The sequence below is a fragment of the Panthera tigris genome, chromosome B4 (assembly GCF_018350195.1).
Source record: "Panthera tigris isolate Pti1 chromosome B4, P.tigris_Pti1_mat1.1, whole genome shotgun sequence".
Taxonomy (NCBI): domain Eukaryota; kingdom Metazoa; phylum Chordata; class Mammalia; order Carnivora; family Felidae; genus Panthera; species Panthera tigris.
Genome location: NC_056666.1, coordinates 120959358 through 120981770, shown reverse-complemented (window position 1 = coordinate 120981770; position 22413 = coordinate 120959358). Strand labels below are relative to the sequence as shown.

General features: G+C 34.2%; 2 protein-coding genes across 8 annotated transcripts in view; one reads left to right on the top strand and one right to left on the bottom strand.

Moving 5' to 3' along the window:
- Positions 1–2175: 2175 nt before the first annotated feature.
- Positions 2176–18484, top strand: SYCP3 (synaptonemal complex protein 3). Of its 5 annotated transcripts, none has more exons than XM_042993020.1 (9): positions 2176–2263; positions 3116–3261; positions 3771–3837; positions 3983–4017; positions 4294–4411; positions 5291–5390; positions 7832–7930; positions 10656–10760; positions 10888–11242. In XM_042993020.1, exons 2-9 carry the CDS (start codon positions 3129–3131, stop codon positions 10939–10941), a joined length of 711 nt encoding a protein of 236 aa, XP_042848954.1. In that variant the 5' UTR covers positions 2176–2263; positions 3116–3128; the 3' UTR covers positions 10942–11242. The 5 variants fall into 5 exon arrangements, with proteins under 5 accessions (XP_042848954.1, XP_007085727.1, XP_042848953.1 ...); XM_007085665.3 differs by having other exon boundaries at positions 2178–2263; positions 3112–3261; XM_042993019.1 differs by having other exon boundaries at positions 2212–2263; positions 2921–3261.
- The window catches only part of CHPT1 (choline phosphotransferase 1), a 35137-nt gene continuing 23521 nt past the window's right edge, over positions 10798–22413 (bottom strand). Inside the window, exons 5-9 of one of the 3 annotated variants that reach the window (XR_006220180.1) lie at positions 20076–20207; positions 16753–16911; positions 16174–16299; positions 13616–13815; positions 10798–10967 (exon numbers count right to left, since the gene is read on the bottom strand). Coding sequence is in view for 2 of the 3 variants with exons in the window: in XM_042993017.1 (XP_042848951.1) it covers positions 10923–10967; positions 13705–13815; positions 16174–16299; positions 16753–16911; positions 20076–20207 (573 nt within the window). In the remaining variant the exon portion in view is untranslated. The remainder of the gene's footprint in view (positions 10968–13615; positions 13816–16173; positions 16300–16752; positions 16912–20075; positions 20208–22413) is intronic. The other 2 variants (XM_042993017.1, XM_042993018.1) reach the window with 2 other exon arrangements.

The window sequence follows — 22413 nt, the reverse complement described above, 5'->3', positions numbered from 1 at the left end:
AATCTCTCTTAATGGAAACCTTAGAATCATAACTTTTAAAACAGGAAAGAATGTCCAGTATTGCTGCTTCTATTCATCTTTGTACTGAGCATTCTAGCAAGTGCAGTCAGAAGAGGAAGGGAAAAAAAAAGCCTAAGAATTAGAAACAAAAAAGTCATTATTCAGATGATATGATTATAAAATCTCAGCCTCTACAAATTATTAGAAGCAGTAAATGTTTAGCAAGTTGCTGGATATAAGATCATATCAGAAATCAACTGGATTTTTAAGCAACAGCAGTTAGAACAAAGTAACAATAAAGTATAATTTATAAATAAATCTATTTAAAGTGCAAACCCTGCACAGACAAAAAAAGACTTAACTTTATTGAGGGATATTAAAGAAGGTCTAAGTAAATGGAAAGTATACTATATTCAAGCACAGAAGACTCCCATTTACTCAAACTGAGCTACAGATTCATTGCAATTCCAATAAAAATCCAACATTCGCCACCGCCCCCCCCCACCATGGAACTTGGAAAACAGATTCTAAGGTTTACATGAAAAGCAAAAGTTCAAGAATACACAGAATACTCCTAAAGAGTATTGCCCTATTAGACAACAAAGATTTAATTAGGCTGGAATGATGAAAAACTCTTGTTTTTGGCACAGGTATAGAGGGACTGACCAGTGGACAGGATAAAGAAACAGACCCCAAAACATATAGAAACCTGTCATACAAACATGGCTGTTGCAGGGAAAGCATAAATTGGGTTCCACATAGGGCAAAAAAAAGCATAAATTGGGTTCCACATAGGGCAAAAAAAGTAACTGGATTCTACCTTGACACTAGGCACAAAAATCGATTCTAGATAAACCCTTAAAAAATAAAACGCTAAAACCTTTATATTTTTGTGACTTCAAGATAAAGATGTGTTTCTTTGAAAAGATACAGAAAACAGTCATAAAGATTAATGGCTGGTATATATAAAGACTTATAAATCAATCTAAAAACCCCAAATAAGAGATTTTCATGGAAAAGGAAATGCAAATGGCCAATAAGCATAACAAGAGCTTAATCTTACAAGTAACTACAGAAACATAAAGACCCCAAAGTAATATCATTTTATACTAGAATGGCAAAATTAAGAAATGTGACTATTCTAGGGGTACCTGTGTGGCTCATTTGGCTAAGACAGACTTCCACTCAGGTCATGATCTCATGGTTCCTGAGTTCAAGCCGCAAATCAGGCTTGCTGCTGTCAACCCCAAGTGTGCTTGGGATCCTCAGTCCCCCTATCTCTCTGACCCTCCCCTGCTGGCACTCCCTCTCTCAAACATAAATAAACTTAAAAAGAAAAAAGAAAAAAGAAAAAAAAAAATCTGACTATTCCAAGGGGTGAGTATATTGAACAATGAGAACTCTGCCGGTGGAATTGGAAACCAGTTCCCCATTACTGAATGTCATCCAGCCTATGACCCAGCAACTTCACATCCAGATTCTCTGCGAAAACTTTAGCATATATGTAGATCAAAATTTCATAGTGACATTGTTTATACAGGCTATATTCTGAAAGCAATCCACATGTCCATGGAATGAACTATGGAGCACTGAGTCACAATAAAATACTATACAGCAGTGAAAATGAAAGAACTATGGCTACACCTAATAATATAGATTCTCTTAGTAACGTAATGTAAAGAGACACAGAATATTACAAAGAATACGGTACAATTTTTTCTTTTTTTTTGTATGGCCCAAACGCAAACAAAACCAAACAAGTTTAACGGCACATATGTAAGGCAACAAAATAAGAAAACAGGAGGATGAAGATTTACACAAAATTCGGGATAATTAAAAAAAAAAAAATCTCTGAAAGGGGAATGGTGGGGGATGGGATGGTAAGGCAATCCTGAAGAAATTCCAAGGGTTCTGGTAAAATTCTACTTCACAAATGACATGGTGTTTAACCATGTTTCATTACTTACATATTCTTCTGCAATTTTCAAATACTACAAAAATTTGAAACTTAAATTAAAAATCAAAACTAGAAAAGAACATACCTCAACCATAGTAGACGCGCAGGCTACCACCCGCAAGGCACTCTGGGTCAGCAGTCTCGTGGTCAGTTGCCCGTGGGGGCGGAACCTGTGGCCTTCTATAGGCATGCGCGCTACCACCAGCCAATCAGCGACGCCCCCAGACGAGGGTCGCTTGGCTTTTCTCCTGCGGGAATTCTGAGTTGCCTCAGAAGAACGTCGCGACAGCCAAGTGGATACCTCAGGTGAGGTGCTGGGTTGTAGGATGCTGGAGTGGCGGGGACACCCGTAGAAAGACCTATATCTGTGGTCATCGGCCATTGGGGTTTTTTTCAGGGGTGAGGAGGGGAAGATTTTGTCTAGCGCGGGAGAAGGAGCCAGGGGCTACTCTTAATTTGTGAGGCAAATCTTTCCGACTGGCACTACCTGGGTGGGGCCTCTGACGGGAAAATCAAGTCCGTGAACTTCACCGAGGGCAGGGCCTTGAGCAGGCGAGGGCCAGGTGGAAAGCCGCGGGCTGAGTGGGTTCTGACAGGTCTGGAGACCCTGAGCAAATTTATCTCTGGGGAGGAGGTGGGCCTTCGTCTGTGGGCGCATCTCTCCCTCGTCCCCGCCCCAAACCCGTCAGAAACAATTAAAATGAACCGAGGGCGTCTCTTCGTTTGTCCTCGATGTCTATGTTGTGAAAAATCTTAGGTGGAATTGTTCTTTTCCGAGGCACAGATTGCAGAACGTTTTTATTTTATATTTATTTCGCTGTAAACTCATTTTGGGGCATGCTCACGACCGATCCTGTCAACAACTACAATTTCGCTCTGTGACTGAAATGCACAAACTAGATTCGCCCGAATTTAGCCAGAATCCGGCAGAAGCGGGACTAAAATTCAGATCTCAATCCTCAGGTGCAAACTCACCGTCGACGCTGTCTTTATCTTCTTTGTTAACTTTCGGGCCAACAGATTAAGTGAGAAGACTCCCCAAATGTTATTCACCTAAGATGATCTTTATTTGATAGCGCTAATTTTGAAATTTACCGGTTTACTTAAATGGTGTCTTTGGATTCAGAAGGTTTGAGAGACTTATTTTTTAAAAGTCAGAAAACAACTAAATATGGTGCCGTCTGGAAGAAAGCATACAGGGAAATCTGGGAAGACATCAGTGGAGGATCAGGTCGTAAGAGCCTATGACTTTGAGAAAGAAGATAAAAAGGATCTGAGTGGTTCAGAGGAGGATGTCACTGAAGGTACAGTATATCTAATATTGTTGGGCAGTGACCATGTCCTGTACTTCACTTGTTTTGAATGCACTACATTTTAAACGATAATAAAACTTTATTTGTAAAGCATTTTGATGTGCTTCATGTTTCTCATTTGGAGTTAGAAAAGCTTACACAGCATCTCTTGCCTTTACAGTCATTATTCTCCAGATTTCTGATTGATTGGTAAATAAAATATATAACACTTATGGCATAAATACATATAATATGTAAAAATAAGTAAGTACAAACCTGGCCTATTATGACATTAAGATGGGAAGACTTGCAAAATTGTTCCTATAAAATGGTCATGGATCCTGATTTAATTGCATCCAAACTGCAGAGAAAGTACTGTGTTTATATGTCTGCTTTAAACAGTAATATTGGCAAAAAAATCCTAAAAGGCCTCAAAATTAAGATACTACACCATGAAAAATTACCATGAAAAATGGCATACTTAGTTTTGAAAATATTTTTCTTTCTTATTGTCAATGCAGGGAAGACTCCAGTAATTGATAAGCACGGGAAGAAAAGGACTTCTGCAGGAATATTTGAAGATATGGGGTGATGTGCTCAAAATAATTTTTGCCTGTTATATAAAGTACTTTAAGAAAAGTCTACTTTGGTTGTCCAGCAACTATTGTATGTAAAATACTGGGTGTGTGATATTTTGATCCTTAATTAAAAGCTTTTTAATGTAATTTCACAGGGGCGAAGTACAAAATATGCTGGAAAGATTTGGAGGTATGTTTTAGGAGATATCTATTTTTCATGTTTAGCTTTTTTAAATCATCTCTAAATTAAAAAATTTACTTAGGAAAGTCAGAATCGGGATAGTAATAGCTGAAAGTTTTCTTAGAAAAAAAGCAGTCTTGCTTTTTAATATTATACTTTAAGATTTAATTTTAAATGTCTTTCCAAAACTGTTGAACCAACTGTACCCCTATTTAATTTGAACATGTGGCAACAAAATAATTTTCATCAACATTAAGTTTTAATAAGTATTTATTTTCAATAAAGCTGACATTAACAAGGCTCTCCTTGCCAAGAGGAAAAGACTAGAAATGTATACCAAGGCTTCTCTCAAGACTAGTAACCAGAAAATTGAACATGTTTGGAAAACCCAACAAGAACAAAGGTAAGGTTGTTGGTTTTTCACAGACACAACGTTTGTATCATTTCTTAGTATCCATTGGTGCAAATTATGAAAAATACTATCATTTTCTATTTATTGGTGTTTCTAGTAAAAAATATATTTGGCTTTACTTTTCTCTAAGTCCTTTCTTTAGTCTTATAACCGTACTCCTTCATAGACTTGAGATGATTTCCTAGAAATCAATGATTATCTTTTTCTCCATTTAAATAACCATTGAGTGGGGCGCCTGGGTGGCTCGGTCGGTTAAGCGTCTTTATAAAAAATAAATAAATAAATAAATAACCATTGAGGTTTTTTTACTATAAAGGAATAAAAAGTAAATGTCATCTAAATTATGAGTCTTGTGATAGTTACTTATTTAACAATGTAGAAAAAGATCAATCTTATTGTAAATAATCTGTATATTTTAGCTGATGGCTTAATGTTACTGTTTACAAAATCATTGTCATACCAAAATGGGGAAAAATTAAGTGAAATATTTCTATTTGGAAATCTTATAAACATAGTAACTTCATTGAATCTGTTTATCATATCAGAAACTATATTCAGTTGGAGAAAATGAGAAATAAACTGCATGGAGATAAAATGAAGTTTTCTGGAAAATTTGTATATATAATAAAACTTCCATAGATCTTAAGAACTAAAGCATACAAGAGGGATTTTCTGTCAGCTGGTTAGGAAAATAAATACTTCTAGAATCAGCATAAATCATTATTTTACTTTTTGTTTTCACATCTGAAAATTTAAGGAGCCATTATTTCCTTCCTTTATTGTAGTATTAATTATGTCAAATCAATTTTGTTTTGAATGTTTTTTCTATTGGTATGAAATATGATAATAGTCATTCTTATGTTTTAACAGGCAGAAGCTTAATCAAGAGTATTCTCAGCAATTTCTGGCTTTGTTTCATCAGTGGGATATAGATGTGCAGAAAGCTGAGGAACAAGAAGAAAAACTAGCTGTTAGTATCACACTTAGTTTTATAATTAATCTATTATAACCAAGTGTCAAGTAGGAATGGAGAGCCTAGCTGTGTAGTAGATCCGTAACACTCAGCTGGGTTTCACTTCCCATGCTGGCTATGTGTTTTGGCCCTGCTGAACGGTAAACCAGAGAATTATGGGTACACACCGTATTTATAAAAGCTGTTGTTCCTGTATTGGTTGTGATTCTTGCAGTTCCAAGTGACAGAAATTGTCAAGGTACAAAAAACATTATTGGTTTATATAAAAGAAGTCCAGGAATAGTTTGGTTTCAGGCATAGCAGGATGGTATAAGGAAGGATTGTTTACATAGTGTCATTTGGGCTCTGTCTCCAGCTCTTAATAGGCTGTTTCAGTGTGGTAAGCAAGATAGCTTCTTGCATTTGTAAACTTGCTACAAGTTTAGTAACCTCAGTGGATTAAAATAGACTTTCTCAATAACTTGCAGAAAGAAAAGTCCATTGGAGGAATATCATTGATCTAGTTTGGATTATTTGCCCATTCCTGAATGAGTCATTATGGTTAAAACATGGTTTACTTTTAATGACTAGACTGTTGTTACATGCCCATCTTTATAGGAGATGGAAGTGAGCCCCTCCCATATATAACTGTTAACTATCCTTGTATTTAATTCTTTCATTTATAAAATTATCACACATTTCTTATTTAAGAGCTAAGGTACTATTCATATTAAATAATCTTAGGGGTTGGTTGATCAGCTCAGTTTTAGAAATGTTAATACGAAACAACCAAGGGGATGTGTTGAGTAGGCCATTGGTATATGAGTCTGGAGTTCTGGAAAGAGACATGAGTTGAACTTACAAAGTTGGGAATTCTCAACATAAATACATCATTTAACCATGAGATTGGATAAAATCACCAAGGGAGCAATTGTAAATGTGAAAGAGAAGTAAGTCTAAGAACTGAGCTCTGGAATAGGTACTTCAGTGTTTAGAGTTCAAGAAGATGAGGGAGAACCAGTAAAGGAGACTGAGAATGAGTGGCCTAATAGGTAGAAAAAAAGACTCCAAGTGAAGTCAAGAAAGCCTTTGAAGAGAGAGGATAAACTTTGTCATATGCTACTTATAGGCCACATAGGGTGGATTTGGCAATGTGGAGGTTGTTGGTGTTCTTTATCAGAATGATTTGGTAGAAAAGAGAGTACAAAGAGTTGACTGGAATGAGAATAAGAGAGAATAGGAAAGATAGAAATGGGGTGGTAGCCTGAGTAGAAAAGGAATAGTGTGTGGTTTTTTGTTTAAGAATGGAGAAAGAGCAACATGTTTGTGTGCTGCTAAGAATAATCTTGAGAAAAAATAAGGAATTGAAAGAGGGGGACAATTGCTAAATTCTTTAGAATGGTTGGGACATGTGAAAAAGTTGGCTGTAGCAGAGAACAAGTATAGTTCATCCTTAAAAATAGGAAATAAGGTAGAGTATGTGAACACAGATAGATGTAGTTGTGTAGGTAGATATGGTGATGGGGACCAAAGTTCTCTTTGGATTACTTCTATTTATTTCGTGAAATAATTAAGGTCATTGGATGGTAGAAAAGAAGTTGCTTTTTGAAGTCAAATGAGACAGTATAAAATACTTTCCTGAAGAGTGGGCCAGTGAATAGACTAGGAAAATGTAATTTCCAAGTAGCGTTAAGGACCAATTTAGGCTAGTGATCACAGTGATCATGATTTAAAGTGAGACCTACCAGCATATAAGTGTGGGGTTTTCTGAAGTCATGACCAGCTACAGACAGAGTAGCTGGAAAGTTGAATTTAAAGAGTTCAGAGTAGTATCTAACACATGGTTACTATGAAGTTTGCTATTGTTAATATTATGTAGAGGTTGCAGATATTGGCAATTACAAAATCTAGGGTATGAGTATGTGCATGAATGGCTAAAGTAGAATGGGAGACAAAAAAACCATTGGTGGAAAGTAGGCCAAGAAACTGAAAAATCAAAATTATTGGAAGGATTAGCCAGGGTGATACTGAAAGCACCAAGAATTAAAACATATTTTGTGTATTGTTAAGTGTTCCTACTCAATAGCTGTTAGGTTTATTACATTATTGTTGTATATGGTGGTGAACTTGGTAATAATAGTTAAAACAGTGTTGATTAATTTTTTTAATGTTTATTTTTGAGAGAGGGGCGCAGAGAGAAAGGGAGACAGAGAATCCGAGGCAGGTTCCATCCAGGTTCTGAGCTGTCAGCATAAAGTGAGATGCAGGGCTCAAACTCATGGGCCATGAAATCATGACCTGAACCGAAGTCGGATGCTTAACCGACTGAGTCACCCAGGTGCCCCTTAAAACAGTGTTGATTCAAAAACTATACCTTTTAAATTTAATGCAGAATTATTTTTTGTTAAATTTTAAATTTTATCCAAATTGTTATAATTTTTTTTCTTTTACATTTGTAGAACCTGTTTCGACAGCAACAAAAGGCTTTTCAACAATCTAGAATTGTTCAGAACCAGAGACTGAAAACAATTAGACAGTTATATGAGCAGTTCATAAAGGTCTGTTGTATTTGGTTATGTAATACATTCTTATATAACATTATATTTGGAAATAGAAGATAATTTTTTCCTTCTAAGTTTAAGGGAAAAATTTTGCTTACATATTTTAAATTCTTACTTTCCATTTTGTTACAAGTGTTAAATATATTTTCATTTCAAGACTCTAATGTTATCGTGGGGATTATTAAAAACAGGAAATGGTGAATTGGGAATTTTGCCTAAATGTAAATATTATGCATAAAATTCATACTTTATTAACTTTAGTAATAGTTCTATCTTAACTAAAAATAGAATGTCCATTAATTATTTCTAGGTAGTCTTTTACTTGTCTTTGTATCTCTAATATTTGCTAAATAGAAAGTACCCAATTGAAAATGAGGAATATCTTATTTTCTACTGTATTATATATGTGCTTTATGGTATATTTGCTTTTAGGATTATTACAGTGACTAAAAATAGCTTTATATGCCATCTTATAATCATAAGAGATGGCTCAGACATAGAATAGAATGAAAAAGCCAGTTGATTAAAAATTTGTGGATTGAGAATTAGCTGACACATATGCATATTAGCAAATTGTGGTTTGTGGCATTGCCCTCTTATTCATGCAGATACATATTTTTTTAGTGTCAGTTCATAGGAGTTCATTGGAATCCTGCACGTACTTTTTTTTTTTTTTGATGTGGGGGATCCTTTTAGATAATCTTGTTCAAATGTTAAAATGTCACCCCTTTTAAAGGAATTGGGATGCTCTGAATAAACTAGTAAAATAGTTTAAAACAATTATTTTTAAAGAAGTTTAATATGTATGTACACCAAAGTTATTCTTAAAAGTGTTTCCAATCAGGCGCACCTTGGTGGCTCAGTTGGTTGAGTTTCTGACTTTGGCTTAGGTCATGATCTCATGGTTCAGTTCGTGAGTTCAAGGCCCACATCGGGCTCCCTGCTGTCATCGTGGAGTATGCTTTGAATCCTCTGTCCCCCTCTCTCTGCCCCCCTCCCAATTGCGCTCTCTCAAAAATAAATACACGTTTTTTTAAAAAAAGATCCCAATCAGCTTGCTTTAATGCACTCTAAAAACCATTTGTTAATTGGTGAAGGTAGATGAAGTACTAGATTTTTTTAAAATCTTATCACTAAATGTTACACTTAGATTAGGAATTTTAGTATTATATTTGATTCCTACATCTCCCTTATTCTTCACATCCATTTATTAGTAGGTCCTGTAATTTTTGCTTCTGCAGTGGTTCTTTCTCTCAATTCCCAGTGCTACTATCCTAGTTTACAACCTCATCATTCTTTGCTTGTACTATTAAACCTCAACTGATCTTTCTGTTCTTCAAACTACCCTTCATAGGTCTGTCATACTATCTTCCTAAAACATCTTTTCCCTCCTGAAAGTCAGTAACTTCTCATTTTCAATTCTTAGGTATTCAAGATCTCCCTCCCGCCCCAGCCCATAATGTTATCTTCTTTTTATGCTTCAATTACTACATTTGTCTGGTAATTCCCACTCCTCCAGATAATTGCTTTCTCTGAACTCACTCACTATGTACTTCCATTATGCTTATGCTCTTGCCCTAAAATACTTTTACTTTTTCTCTCTATTGAAATTGTATTCTTTTGACAACTAAATTGGAATTAATCGTATATTTTCTACTACATAGCCATAGCAAGTTGCATTTCCATTCCTGTTACAAAATTTTGCATTGTTTATATGTTTCTTCTTACTGTGATAAAAGCGTGATCATGTATTATTGTTTCTAAATTTTTCCATACACTTAATATAGTACTTTTTAGATAGTAGGAGTTAAGATCACTGTTTGTTAGATGAATAGTAAAGATTTATAACATAATTTGTTTCTCATAAATTGAAAAAAGTATATTATAGATCATTTTATTCCCTCTAATAAATTCACACCCCACTATTAGTCATAATAATATAATAACATAACTACCTGATATTTTGAAAGCTTATTAGAAATTTTAAAAATTATGGTATTTTTTTTGGTTCTATTTTGACCTTAATAGCTCATTAACTTGTTATTTTGAGTAAAATACACTACTGTCGTACCTCCTATAATAACATTTGATCCATGTCTGATGCTTTTTATTCCTTTAGTGCATGTCTTGGTTTCTTCTATTACTTAGAAAATTTTTATTTAGATAAATAATGCACATTACTTAAAGATCCTACCTTTAAAAAAATTTTTTTTAAGTTTATTTATGTTGAGAGAGAGTATGAGCGTGAGCAGAGGAGGGGCAGAGAGAGAGGGAGAGAGAATCTCAAGCAGGCTCTGTGCTGCCAGTGCAAAGCCCAACATGGTACTCAAACTCATGAACTGTGAGATCATGACCTGAGCCGAAATCAAGAGTGGGATGCTTAACCAACTCAGCAACCCAGGCACCACTTTAATTCTTTTTTTAATGTTTATTTTTGAGAGAGAGAGAGAGAGAGAGAGAGAGAGAGCACGAGTAGGGGAGGGGCAGAGAGTGAGGGAGACATAGAATCTGAAGCAGTCTCCAGGCTCTGAGTTGTCAGCACAAGAGGCCGATGCAGGGCTCAAACCCACTGACTGCAAGATTGTGACCTGAGCCAAGTCGGACACTTAACTGACTGAGCCACCCATGCACCCCTGAAGATCCTACTTTTGAATACTAATTATACAAGTTTAGAATCTGAGATGAAAAGTGGTGGTAACTGAACTAGCCTTTTGCGTTTTAGAGTATGGAGGACTTGGAAAAGAATCATGATAATCTACTTACGGGCGCACAAAATGAACTTAGAAAAGAAATGGCTATGTTGCAAAAAAAAATTATGATGGAAACTGTAAGTCATTATATTTTAAATTGAGAAAAAATAAGGATTAATGCAAGCACTGAAATATTTTATTTGCTGAAATATGTATAACACTTATCTAAAAATTAAATGTTTAATATTTCCTTTCACATAACAGCAGCAGCAAGAGATGGCAAGTGTTCGAAAGTCTCTTCAATCCATGTTATTCTGATGACTCTTTGAAGGAAGAACTTGAACCTAAATGATATGATACAATTATAACATTAGCTAAGAAGAATGTAATTGTTTAGAGTGGTTTAAAAATTCTAGTTTAAAATAATACATCGTGTTAATCTTTAGCTTTAGTGCAAGAACCCCTTTCTGTTAACCTTCACATAAAGCTGAACAGTTATGTGAGTAGTAGCAATTCCTAAATTATATATACTAAGCCTTCAGTTCTTTAATAGTAATTGTGAATTTTTCTCTTTAACACTTGTCAATTAATTTTTAGCAATAAAAATGATTTAATTTCAGGTTTTGGCTTCAGTGTATCTGCATTAGTCCCAAAAGGTAGAAAGCACAAGCATAAAAGGTTAAATTGTTCTTCCTTAAGAAAAAATGTACAAAATCTATGTTATATATACATCCTATCATGTATACTCAGTAAGTTGCACAACCAATTCTAATGAAATTAAGATTTCAAAAGAAAATCTATTCTATTGACTTATAAAATTTATTAAAAGAAACCTAAGTTTGTGTTCAGAAATAAATTAAACTGCTAAAAACTATTAAGAAAACCAAACAAGATCTATAATCAGTTTTAAGACGTGGATTTGTGAATATGTCATTTCCACAAAAACATCAAAATGCCATTTAATTGGATTTGGTCCACAATTAAATGACACATGCCCTTAGTAACGATTAAACATATATCTAACATACTTAATTACTTATGGTTTAAATGCTTCACATCTGTCTTTAAGTTACCTAGAAAATATTTTGTTTTTCAGTTTTAATATTCAGTAAATATATAGAAGTTTGATTACATTCATTTCCAAACGAACAGTTGATTTTATACCTTGTCTCTAAAAATACGCATTTTTTTAAACATAGCATAACATATGAAACACTTGATTTAATAAATATTAAATTGTTTCACATTTGTTTGAAATAAGTTAAACTTACTATTTTTTGCTGAAATTGCTTTCATTGAATCAGTCAAAACAAAAATATGCCCTTGGAGGAAAAGGAGTGATTTTCTCCTGTTTTTCCATGTTTTAAATTCTAATTTTTACCCCTATTACCCACTTTTACCTTAGTTAAGATTTTCCAAGCCTAAAAAATAAGCCCATACTGATTCTCTTTTTCTAGCTGTGATAAGTTATACAAGAAAAAATTAATGATTATCTAAGGAGACAGTTCCAATTTTTTTTTTTTGCATTTTGTAAAGGACTTCCCTTTTAAGCCAAAGTTGGAATGTAAATCTTAAGTACTATTCAAACACTTTAAAAAGTCCTATCCAAACACTTTAAAAAGTTTACCAATAGTTAGAGGCAAAATAAGTACTCCAGAGTGATTTCTATGTACTTAATTTACATATTTTTTCCTTTTAAAGAATAATCCCCTTTCACTATTTTTTCAATATACCTTTTTATTGTCTAAGACACAGTATGTGTTCATTACTCCTTTAATTTTGATTATTTCATCGTATGGCTTACGGTCTACAGACTGTTGGATAAAATTAATAAGGTAAGATGGGAGTGTGAATCACAACAATCCTTGTAATAGTTCTAATTTTCATAATGAGCAACATAAATGCTTTTAAGTGAGAGTGGAAAGATAATCAGTACATAATGTATTTAGTGATGGGACAACTGATATTTATCATCTCCCTATCATGAGTCCATGTGTATTTGAGGTTAATTTTGCTGAAATTTTAAAGGGAAGATATTGCCATGTTTTCATAAATTACTAATTTTCTTATGTCAACTGTGCTTTAGCTGCTGTTTTATGATTCATAAAAGGGAATGTTTAAAGTCCACTTTTTTGTGAAAATTAATTTTAACTCAGAATATCAAGGAATGTATAAAGATTCATTTGTTTTCTGAACTGGTAAGACAAATTCCTTTTAGTAAATACAAATTATAGAAAATTCCAGTAGCCCATTTAAATTCTAGTTGCAAGCAAGTATTTCTTTTTATACAACAGTAATTAACATACCTCTTTTGAAAAATGGCTAATTAAAAAAAATCATAACATCATTTGACTCAATAATTACAGTATTACAATCCATGAACTTATATGGTATTATGAACTCATTTGTCAATTTTTAGCAATTAAAGTAAGCATTGCCCTTAATATGGCTAAAATCCTTTAAGTCCTAAATTTTTTTTTAATTTTTTTTTTTTTTTAGCGTTTATCCATTATTGAGAGACAGACACAGAGCGTGAGCAGGGAAGGGGTAGAGAGAGGATGAGACACAGAATCCGAAGTAGGCTCCAGGCTCTGAGCTGTCAGCACAGAGCCGGATGCGGGGCTCGAACTCACAAACTGCGAGATCATGACCCGAGCCGAAGTCAGTTGCCTGACCAACTGAACCATCCAGGCGCCCCAAGTCCTAAATTTTTATGTAATCCCTTAGCAATGAAAACCCAAAGTATCTGATAAAGATTTCTGAGATAAAGAGACTCATCTTTAGAACCACAGTGGTTTACTTTCTTATCCTCAGAAAATTGAAATTTCTTTCTTTGGCTTTCTTTTTAACTAATATATTGTAATACTCTGGTAATACCTGTGATCAAAAATGTCGATATACAGTGAGGGCTTTACAACTGAAATAAACATAATGGAATCTACAGGACTTAATGTTTTACATTCAAATATAACCTTATTTATTGTATACTAGCCTCCTGCAAAGGGGAATTTCCTTCACTCATAGGTTCCCCTAACTGCTTCTCCTCTTTTCCTTGGGCTATTAGTCAATATGCTTGTGAACCTGTTCAGGTGCTTCATGACATGAAGTCTTGAAGATATTTAGATGAAGGTGTCTTGAAATTTGCAGGCACAAAGCACTAAAGTACATCATCATATCAAATGAAGAAATGACCTTTGGAAGCAAAAAAAAAAAAAAAAAAAATGGATTAGGGCCTATCTTTTCTGAAGCAGCAGTTATTTTTCTGTCCCCTTCCCTACCCCACCCCCCAGAATCTCAAACCTTAACCTAAATTCTTCAACGAGAATATTACATTTTACAGTACTTTCATATATTTCATATTTGGACCTCACTATAATCCTCTGGAACATGCAGGATATTTCACAGTTATAAAAACTGAGGCTCAGAATGGTAAAAGGCCTAGACAAAAATACAAAAGCTGGAAAGTAACAGAACTTGTCTTCTGACTCCACATTCTTTCAATTTTCTGCTATGCAACAAAGTCATAAATTTTCTATTAGAAGGGACTATTAGTCACTTAATAAAATCATCCCATCATATACATTTCTTTTTCCTTTGAGATGGTTTTAAGAAATAAAGGCCTGGAAAAGACACAATAGTTGAGGAGAGGTATATACAAAATTGTGTTGAATACAAAATTAAGGAGAAAGGCACACTCTAAAAAATTTATCAGAGACCAGGGGCAAATGCTTCCTTTCAGAGAAAGGAGGCTCACAGCTCTGCCAGTGGAGAGAGAATTCTCACCCATGAGGGGAAAATCTCCCATATAATTTACTTGAAAAGTTCTGTCTGACCGTTTTCTCTCTGAAGCAAGGACCTTATGTTTTTGTTTGGTCCACAACCAAACTATATGTCATCATATAGTGTTTTTTGTTGCTTTTTAATTGTGATCGACATAGTGTTTTAGAGAAAAGTTCAATTTGCCTTCATCACCGTAATCTCTACCAGTGGCATAAACCAGGCCAACTCATGACAAAATAAGTACCTGAATTTTTTTTTTTTTTTTTTTTTTAAGTAGGCTCCATGCCCAATGTGGGGCTTGAACTCACAACCCTTAGATCAATAGTTTCATGCTCTACTGACTGCGCCAGCCAGGCACCTGGTTCTTGAATTTTTAACACCTGATGTCTTAATTACATTAACAATTCCATTTGGCAATGTATATTTAACTTTAGTAAAAGAAACCCTACATTGAATTTTTGGATATTTTGAATAATTACCCCCTATTTTTAAAATTTAGATTGTTTTGGAGCCCTAAAAATATGTATAGTGGATAGCAAATTAAAGAAAATTATTCTGATTTTCGAACACTTTTTAGACTATTGCCTGAAAAACTTCCAAGGATTAAGATTTACATCTCCCTACCATTTAAAAAATGAAAGATTTTTGAATGGACCATGAATGGGTATTAAGCTATTTACTCCAGAAAAAAAATAATACTGTAGAACATAGTATAAGGATCATCAGATGTACTATGGTCCATGCACAGAACAGATAATATTTTAATGCTTAAATCTAACAAATACGGTAAATTATTCAAATTACCAAGAGATTCACTGAAGGATTTCCTTTAGCACACTTTAATATGTGTTTATGTATCACTAACAATTAGGTGAAAGTCACTGAGGTCCAGAGGTAGGGGAAAATACAGCAAAGTTGTTCAGAACCACTATTAACTGAAGACCATAAAGACAATATCTCAATAAAATAAAAAATTGAATAATGCTCCCTTTATCCATGTTTGTGATTAAGGTGTTAACAATAGTGATTTTCTTTTCTTCAGATGGCTAGAGCTTCTCTCTTAAGCACCATAATTCTATGTTTTATAATCATTTTGAATAGAAACTAATATATGTATGACATATATACCACTTTCTTAAGTAGAATGTAGACAATGAGAATTTAACCTTTGCTTGATGAATCATTATTATTGATATAAATTATGCACTGTCCTCATGAGGCATACAGGTACATCAGGTTGCTTAATTCTAACACAAAATGGTCCCAGAATCCCATACTTGGTAATACTGTCTTTTCTATTTTGTTTCTTCACTATTAGCTGACAGTTCTTGATGCAATAAGTGCCCACATTTGCTAACACTAACTCCATCTAATTTACCAGTTACCTGCTATAAGCTCGGTATAATTCTAACAAGCTTGATTAAGTAAAAGTCAGACACTTAATAAGTATTTGCAGTTCTCTGGGCAGAGTGAAATCATTTTTGACATCTTTGTATTGTTTTTGGTAGGGGAGAAAAATATATTTTTAAGGTACACAGTTGTGTTTTTAAAGATTTAAGTTGTTGGAAGCCTGATCTCCAGATAATGTGGGCCATTTCTATACACACACAAAAATGATTCACAGCTTAAAAGGAGTATATTTTTAATATTCAGAAACATTTACAGTATACATAGTGAGGCTATCTGCTATCTCACTGAAATGACTCTTAAGCATAGGGTTATCTGACATATATTAAGAATAAATAAAAATCTTAGCAGAAAAGAACTTACCATTGCTATCCAAAGAACAACATATTCGTCTATAAAATTATTAAAGTATTGGTCTAAAAATAAAAGACCTGGGCCAAAAAAGACAGTGTCTTGAAGATACAGTTCACTTTTGGTCATGTGAGCTATCTATAAAAAAGTAAACAAAATAATTTCACTATTAAGTTTTAAATATTTTAGCTTTTACTTTTCAGGACAGAATCGTAACTTTAATTCACTATTAAGACAAAGATAAAGAGACCATTTAATCTCACATTTGATCCGGAAATACTGATTCTAAAACTTCTCAAATTCATGACTAGGTAGCTCGTTAAAGTTCCCAATATTTAAATTCCTTGATATCAAAAAGTTATAGTTGATAATTACAGCTAAACAGATAATTAAAAGACTTACCATACAGAAAGGAAATTATCTCCCTGAATATAACATTAACTCATTCACAGTTTTACTTAGAACATGAATAGCTATTTATTGTAATGATAACATCATTAAAAACCTAACCATTGTATGGAATACTTTCCAGCTTTGTATTTGAGGACCAAGTACATTATTTATACCATGAAATATAAATTAATTTCTTACCACCAATTTTTGTGAGACTTTAGCAAAGACACATCCAAACATCAGGGTATAAAGACAAGGATGCTTTTCAAACACATTAGTTGCTGACTTTTTATAGATCATTATTGCCAATATAATAATTATTCCTATGTGGAGTCCAGGTGACAAAACACTAGTGCCCTAAGGGATAAATCAGAAAATCAGCATTATATTTTAGCACTACATTTATCACAGTGCAAACATTTTCTGAATATCTATTTTGTGTTAAGAATTAGAGACCTAAAGAAGGGAGAATGGGATGTCCATGGCCTAAAGGACTATGTAGATCTTAACTGTGCCTTCAAACTTCCACAAAACTATAGGGTTACAAAGAGGTAATACAGTGCCACAGATGTTTGATTTCAGTTTTATATACACCACGCATTTTAAACTAACAACCACTAAAAAGTAACAATATGATATATTCTATACAAAATTTTACTATGCTGAAGGCATAGTAAAAATCCAACATTTGGATTGCTAAATTAACATATTTTTGTCCAGATACTGGAATAAAGCTTAGCCTGCCAATTTTATTTTTTATTTATTTTTTTAACATTTTGTTTTTTAAATTTTTTTATTTATTTTTGAGAGAGAGACAGAGCATGAGTGGGGGAGGGGCAAAGAGAGAGGGAGACACAAAATCTGAAGCAGACTCCAGGTTCTGATGTCAGCACAGAGCCCGACACAGGGCTCGAACCCACGAACCATGAGATCATGACCTGAGCCGAAGGCAGACCCTTAACTGACTGAGTCACCCAGGCGCCCCAAGATTTTATTTTTAAATAATCTCTACATCTAACATGGATCTCAAATTTATAACCCTGAGATCAAGAGTCACATGCTTGATTGACTGAGATAGCCAGGCATCCCAACCTACCAATTTTAAAAAATATTTTAACCACTGATTAGGAAGAGTTTAATTCTGCCCTGGTCTCTCTATATACCAACACCTCCCACTCTCACCTTTTTTTGCATTTAGACTGCAAATGCCTTCTTGTGTAACACTGTAAATCCAGCCCATTACATTTTTACCTATGTGAATCAGGATTCTCTCAGTACTGCTTATCCTAAACAAAATTTAGACTAAAAAAAATAGTGCATTTATGTGTATTATGGTTCTGTAGATTTTATTCAAGAAAATCTGCTGCTAAAACCATCGGAAAAGCACCAGTTTAAGAGTTAGAAATCAACCACTTCTTAGCCATAGTGTTTGATTTTTTATCTTCCTTCAAAATATAATCAATTATTTCTTAATAAAATATTCTCTAAAGTAGACATTGATCCTGACTAAATCTTATTTTCTTTAGTGGAATTCATGTTCCAGGTAGTACTCTATCATCCATGGTCAAGCAACAAGTATTCGTAAGTACCTCATGCACAGTGCTGTCCTGAAATCAACTGAAGAAAACACTTCATAAAACGACAAATTAATTTTTCCAAACATATCAGGACTTATGTATCTATATGATTTATATTTTGGTTTTGGATTATGTACATAATATGTATTCATAAATATTGATAATTTATGAATTATGTGGATTCCTTTGAAATTGTCTTGAGAGCTAGTTTATAAGTCATTTAAGAGAATGAGACTTTTTTTTACTAAAAATGTCATATTTCACGTTTACTACTCTTATTTATTAAATCTGGCTCCATATCACTTTCTTTTTCTCAAAATCAAATCTATCCTGAAAGGACAGAAATTTTGAACTACAATACCAAGGAAATCAAGGAGAGTAAGTTACAGCTCAAATGATTCTAAAAAGGCATTCCAACAATGTTTTGACAGAAGATGACGTCACTGGACTAAGTACTTATCTTCTTAGGTTGTTTGTTTTTTTAATGTTTATTAATTTCTTTTGAGATAGAAAGAGAGAGATAGGGAGAATCTCAAGAAGGCTCTGCACTGCCAGTGCAGACTTGGCCTTGATTCCATGAACCACTGTGAGATCATGACCTGAGCGGAAATCAAGAGCCAAAGGCTTAACCAACTGAGTCACCCAGGTGCCCCTTTATCGTCTTATGTTTATCTTAAAGATGACAATATGGCTTTTTAAAAACATAAATATTGTATTTGCTTAAAAAGCTGGCAGGAATTCTGACCCTTTCCCACATAAAAGCACTGAAGTTTAAAATATATATATATAAATAAATACATGGGGCGCCTAGGTGGCTCAGTTGGTTAAGCGTCCAACTTCGGCTCAGGTCATGATCTCATGGTTTGTGAGTTCAAGCCCCATCAGGCTCTGCACTGACAGCTCAGAGCCTGGAACCTGCTTCAGATTCTGTGTCTCCCTCTCTCTCTGCCCCTCCCAGCTCACGTTGTCTCTCTCTCTCAAAAAATGAATAAACATTAAAAAAAATTAAAAAAAAAATAAATACAGAATGAGCAAAGGGGATGGGGAAAAATAGAGGGAGGGAGGGAGGCAAACCACAAGAGACTCTTAAATACAGAGAACAAACTGAGGGTGGACAGAGGAGTGGGGGAGAGGGAAAATGGGTGATGGGCATTGAGGAGGGCACTTGTTGGGATGAGCACTAGGTGTTATACATAAGCCAATATGATAATAAATTATATTTTTAAAAATGTAAAAAAACAGAAACACACGGTGTACCTATTCAACTTAAGAATTAAGGTTTAAAATTTTACCTTTTAAAATATTAGAATTTTTAAAAATTTTTAATGTTTATTTTTGAGAGAGAGAGAGAGAAAGAGAGAGCGAGCACACAAGTGGGGGAGGGGCAGAGAGAGAGAGAAAGACACAGAATCTGAAGCAGGCTCCAGGCTCTGAGCTGTCAGCACAGAGCCTGATGAGGGGCTCAAACCAACAAACCATGAGATCGTGACCTGAGCCGAAGTCAGACGTTCAACTGACTGAGCCACCCAGGCGCTCCAATAGTAGAATAATTTTTAAAAATATATTTTAGTGAAATTTCACTAAAATTTACTTGATGAGTAATAAATTGCCCTGTATGTGAAGCCATGACCTTTGGCAACTTTCCCGCTATTAAATCAGGAACTCATTCCCTGAGAATGGAAATTCTTAATTATGTACACTAATGAGACAGTAGATGATTAAATAGAATGTCAGAAAAGTCTACAAGAAAAAGGCTTCAGAAAAGAGGAAAAATGCTTTATTGGTTAATATGTTTTAAAGTGCTTTTGTATTACATGCTTAAAAAGAAAGATAGTTCCCTTTCCTGTTCTTGGAACACCAGCATATTTTTAGTATTTCTGTATCTGGTAATAATAAAATTTAGAATAAAATTAGTAATAAATGATGATGAAATTAGTATCTTACTGCTATAGTGGATCCATTCTTGCCAACACCACCATGGAGGATAACATTGAAATAATTTGAACAGGAAAATATTGCTCCACCTACTACTCCAAGAACTGGAAAGATCTTCAATTTTATTTCTAGAATGGGTATCTTTAGGGGTAGAGGAAAGAAACAAATCATTAAGAAAATAGAATTTATTTTCCTGTTAAATAGTAAAGAAACATTATCATATGGCCCTGTATAATAGGCTATCCTTTTTCTTGTATAAGCAAGCCTTAACTCCTAGATGTAGCCTGAAGTGGTCACTTTTCTTTTAGTGGTTTTATTCATTAAGTGAAAAATGAATCCACCAAATTCAGGGAAGTCTACTTACATAACTGTGATGAAATATTTAATCTCATAAGCCTTCATCTGATTTAAACATGAAAAATGATAGTTCACTTGAATTTAGTACCTCTAAAAGGTAGCATCACAGGAAAAGTCAGACACCATGATCTGCATCATGAATGTGACAAATATCACAGTGTGTGTGCATGCAAGAATTTTGTGTAGTTAATATCCAGGATTAAATCTCTAACAGTATATTTACCTGTTGGTCAATTTGCTGTTCAAGAAAACTTCCAAAGGCAGCAAAGGATTTAAAAAACAGTAACAATAAATTGCCAAAAGCTATAGGCTAATGTGTTTTGAAAATAGACTGAAATTTATACTAACATTTGTGGAAACTACAGATGAACAAATTTAGAAAATCTACATCTAAAATAAGTATTCTTGTTGGTAAGAATAAGTAGGTGTGCTTTCTTCCTATGGTATTGCCAAAACGTTGAATGAAATGATTTTAAGATTAAATTAAATTCTTCCCCATTGTAACTAAATCAGAATTAAATTTAAGGCAACCACATCTGACTTAATAAATAACCCAACTGCCTCTAGGTCAACATTCACCTTTTTACGGGAACCAGCTGGGCAGCTAACATAAAAGACACATCGCATCCCTCTAGTATATTTGAGAGGCCTATAGTGGCATATCCTTGATTCTATCATTCTTACAGGATGAGAAGGAATATGAATGTCTCAGGAAATGTACCACTACTTAAAAATATGCTCCAAGTCTGAGCCCAGTGTTATGATCTGTAGCTGGCAATTCTGAAATTAACTGCCTTAGAGAAATCTTACTGTTTTTTTTAATAGACTTGATTTTTAGAGCAACTTTAGATTCATGAACAAAATTGTATGAAAAATACATAAAGTCCCCATATACTCTCTACCCTCAACCCCCAGGGTATCCCCTACTATCAACATTCCCTACCAGAGTGTTAACATTTGTTATAATACACGAACCTATCCTGACACATTATTACCCAAAGTCCGTAGCTTCCATTACAGTTTACTCTTGATGGTATATAATTCCGTGAGTTTGGACAAATGCATGACAGATATCCACCATTATAGCATCATGCCAGAATAGTTTCACTGCCCTAAAAATCCCCTGTGCTTTTTCTATTAACCCTCCTTCCCCAGTAACCTCTGGCAACTGCTGCTTTTCACTGTCTCCATCATTTTGCCTTTTCCAGAATGTCATATCGTTAGAATCATACAATATGCAGCCACCTTTGCAGATGGTTTCTTTTGCTAAGTAATATGCACTTGAGGTCCCTCCATGTCTTTTCATGTCTTGATAGTGCTTTCTTTTTAACACTGAATAATATTCCATTGCCTGCATGTACCATAATTTATCCATTCACCTACTGAAGGACATCTTGATTGCTTCCAAGTTTTGGCAATTATGAATAAGGCCGCTGTAAACATCCATGTTCAGGTTTTTGTGTGGACATAAGTTTTCCGCTTATTTGGGTAAATATCAAGGAGCACAGTCGCTGGATCCTATGGTAAGAGTATGTTTAGTTTTGTATCTCTTACTATTTTTACCGGAGGTATATATATATATGAGTGACTAAAAACCTAGAGTCTGGAATTAGACTTCTTAATTCCAGTACTTACTAGCTATGTGTCCTTGGAGTAATTACTTAATCATTCTAAGACTTATTTATACAACAAAATAATGATAGTATCTATTTCATGTATTGTACCGAGGGTCACAGTGATGGTAAACTGTGGGAACATAAGGTGTTCAGTAAATGTTATTTGTTAGCTATTGATATTATCCTTCTTATTCTTAACTCTATGGGCATGAGGTTGTGAGTCAGCCATTGTTATGGACTTAGGTTGTAAAGATAGTATCATTTATTTCTTCATAAATTCTCTTTCTATGCAAAGCATGAATTTATCCCAGTGGCCTCCTGAGAGTCAACTTTTACCAAAACACTGAGGCCAACCAAGCAGAAAATAAAAACAC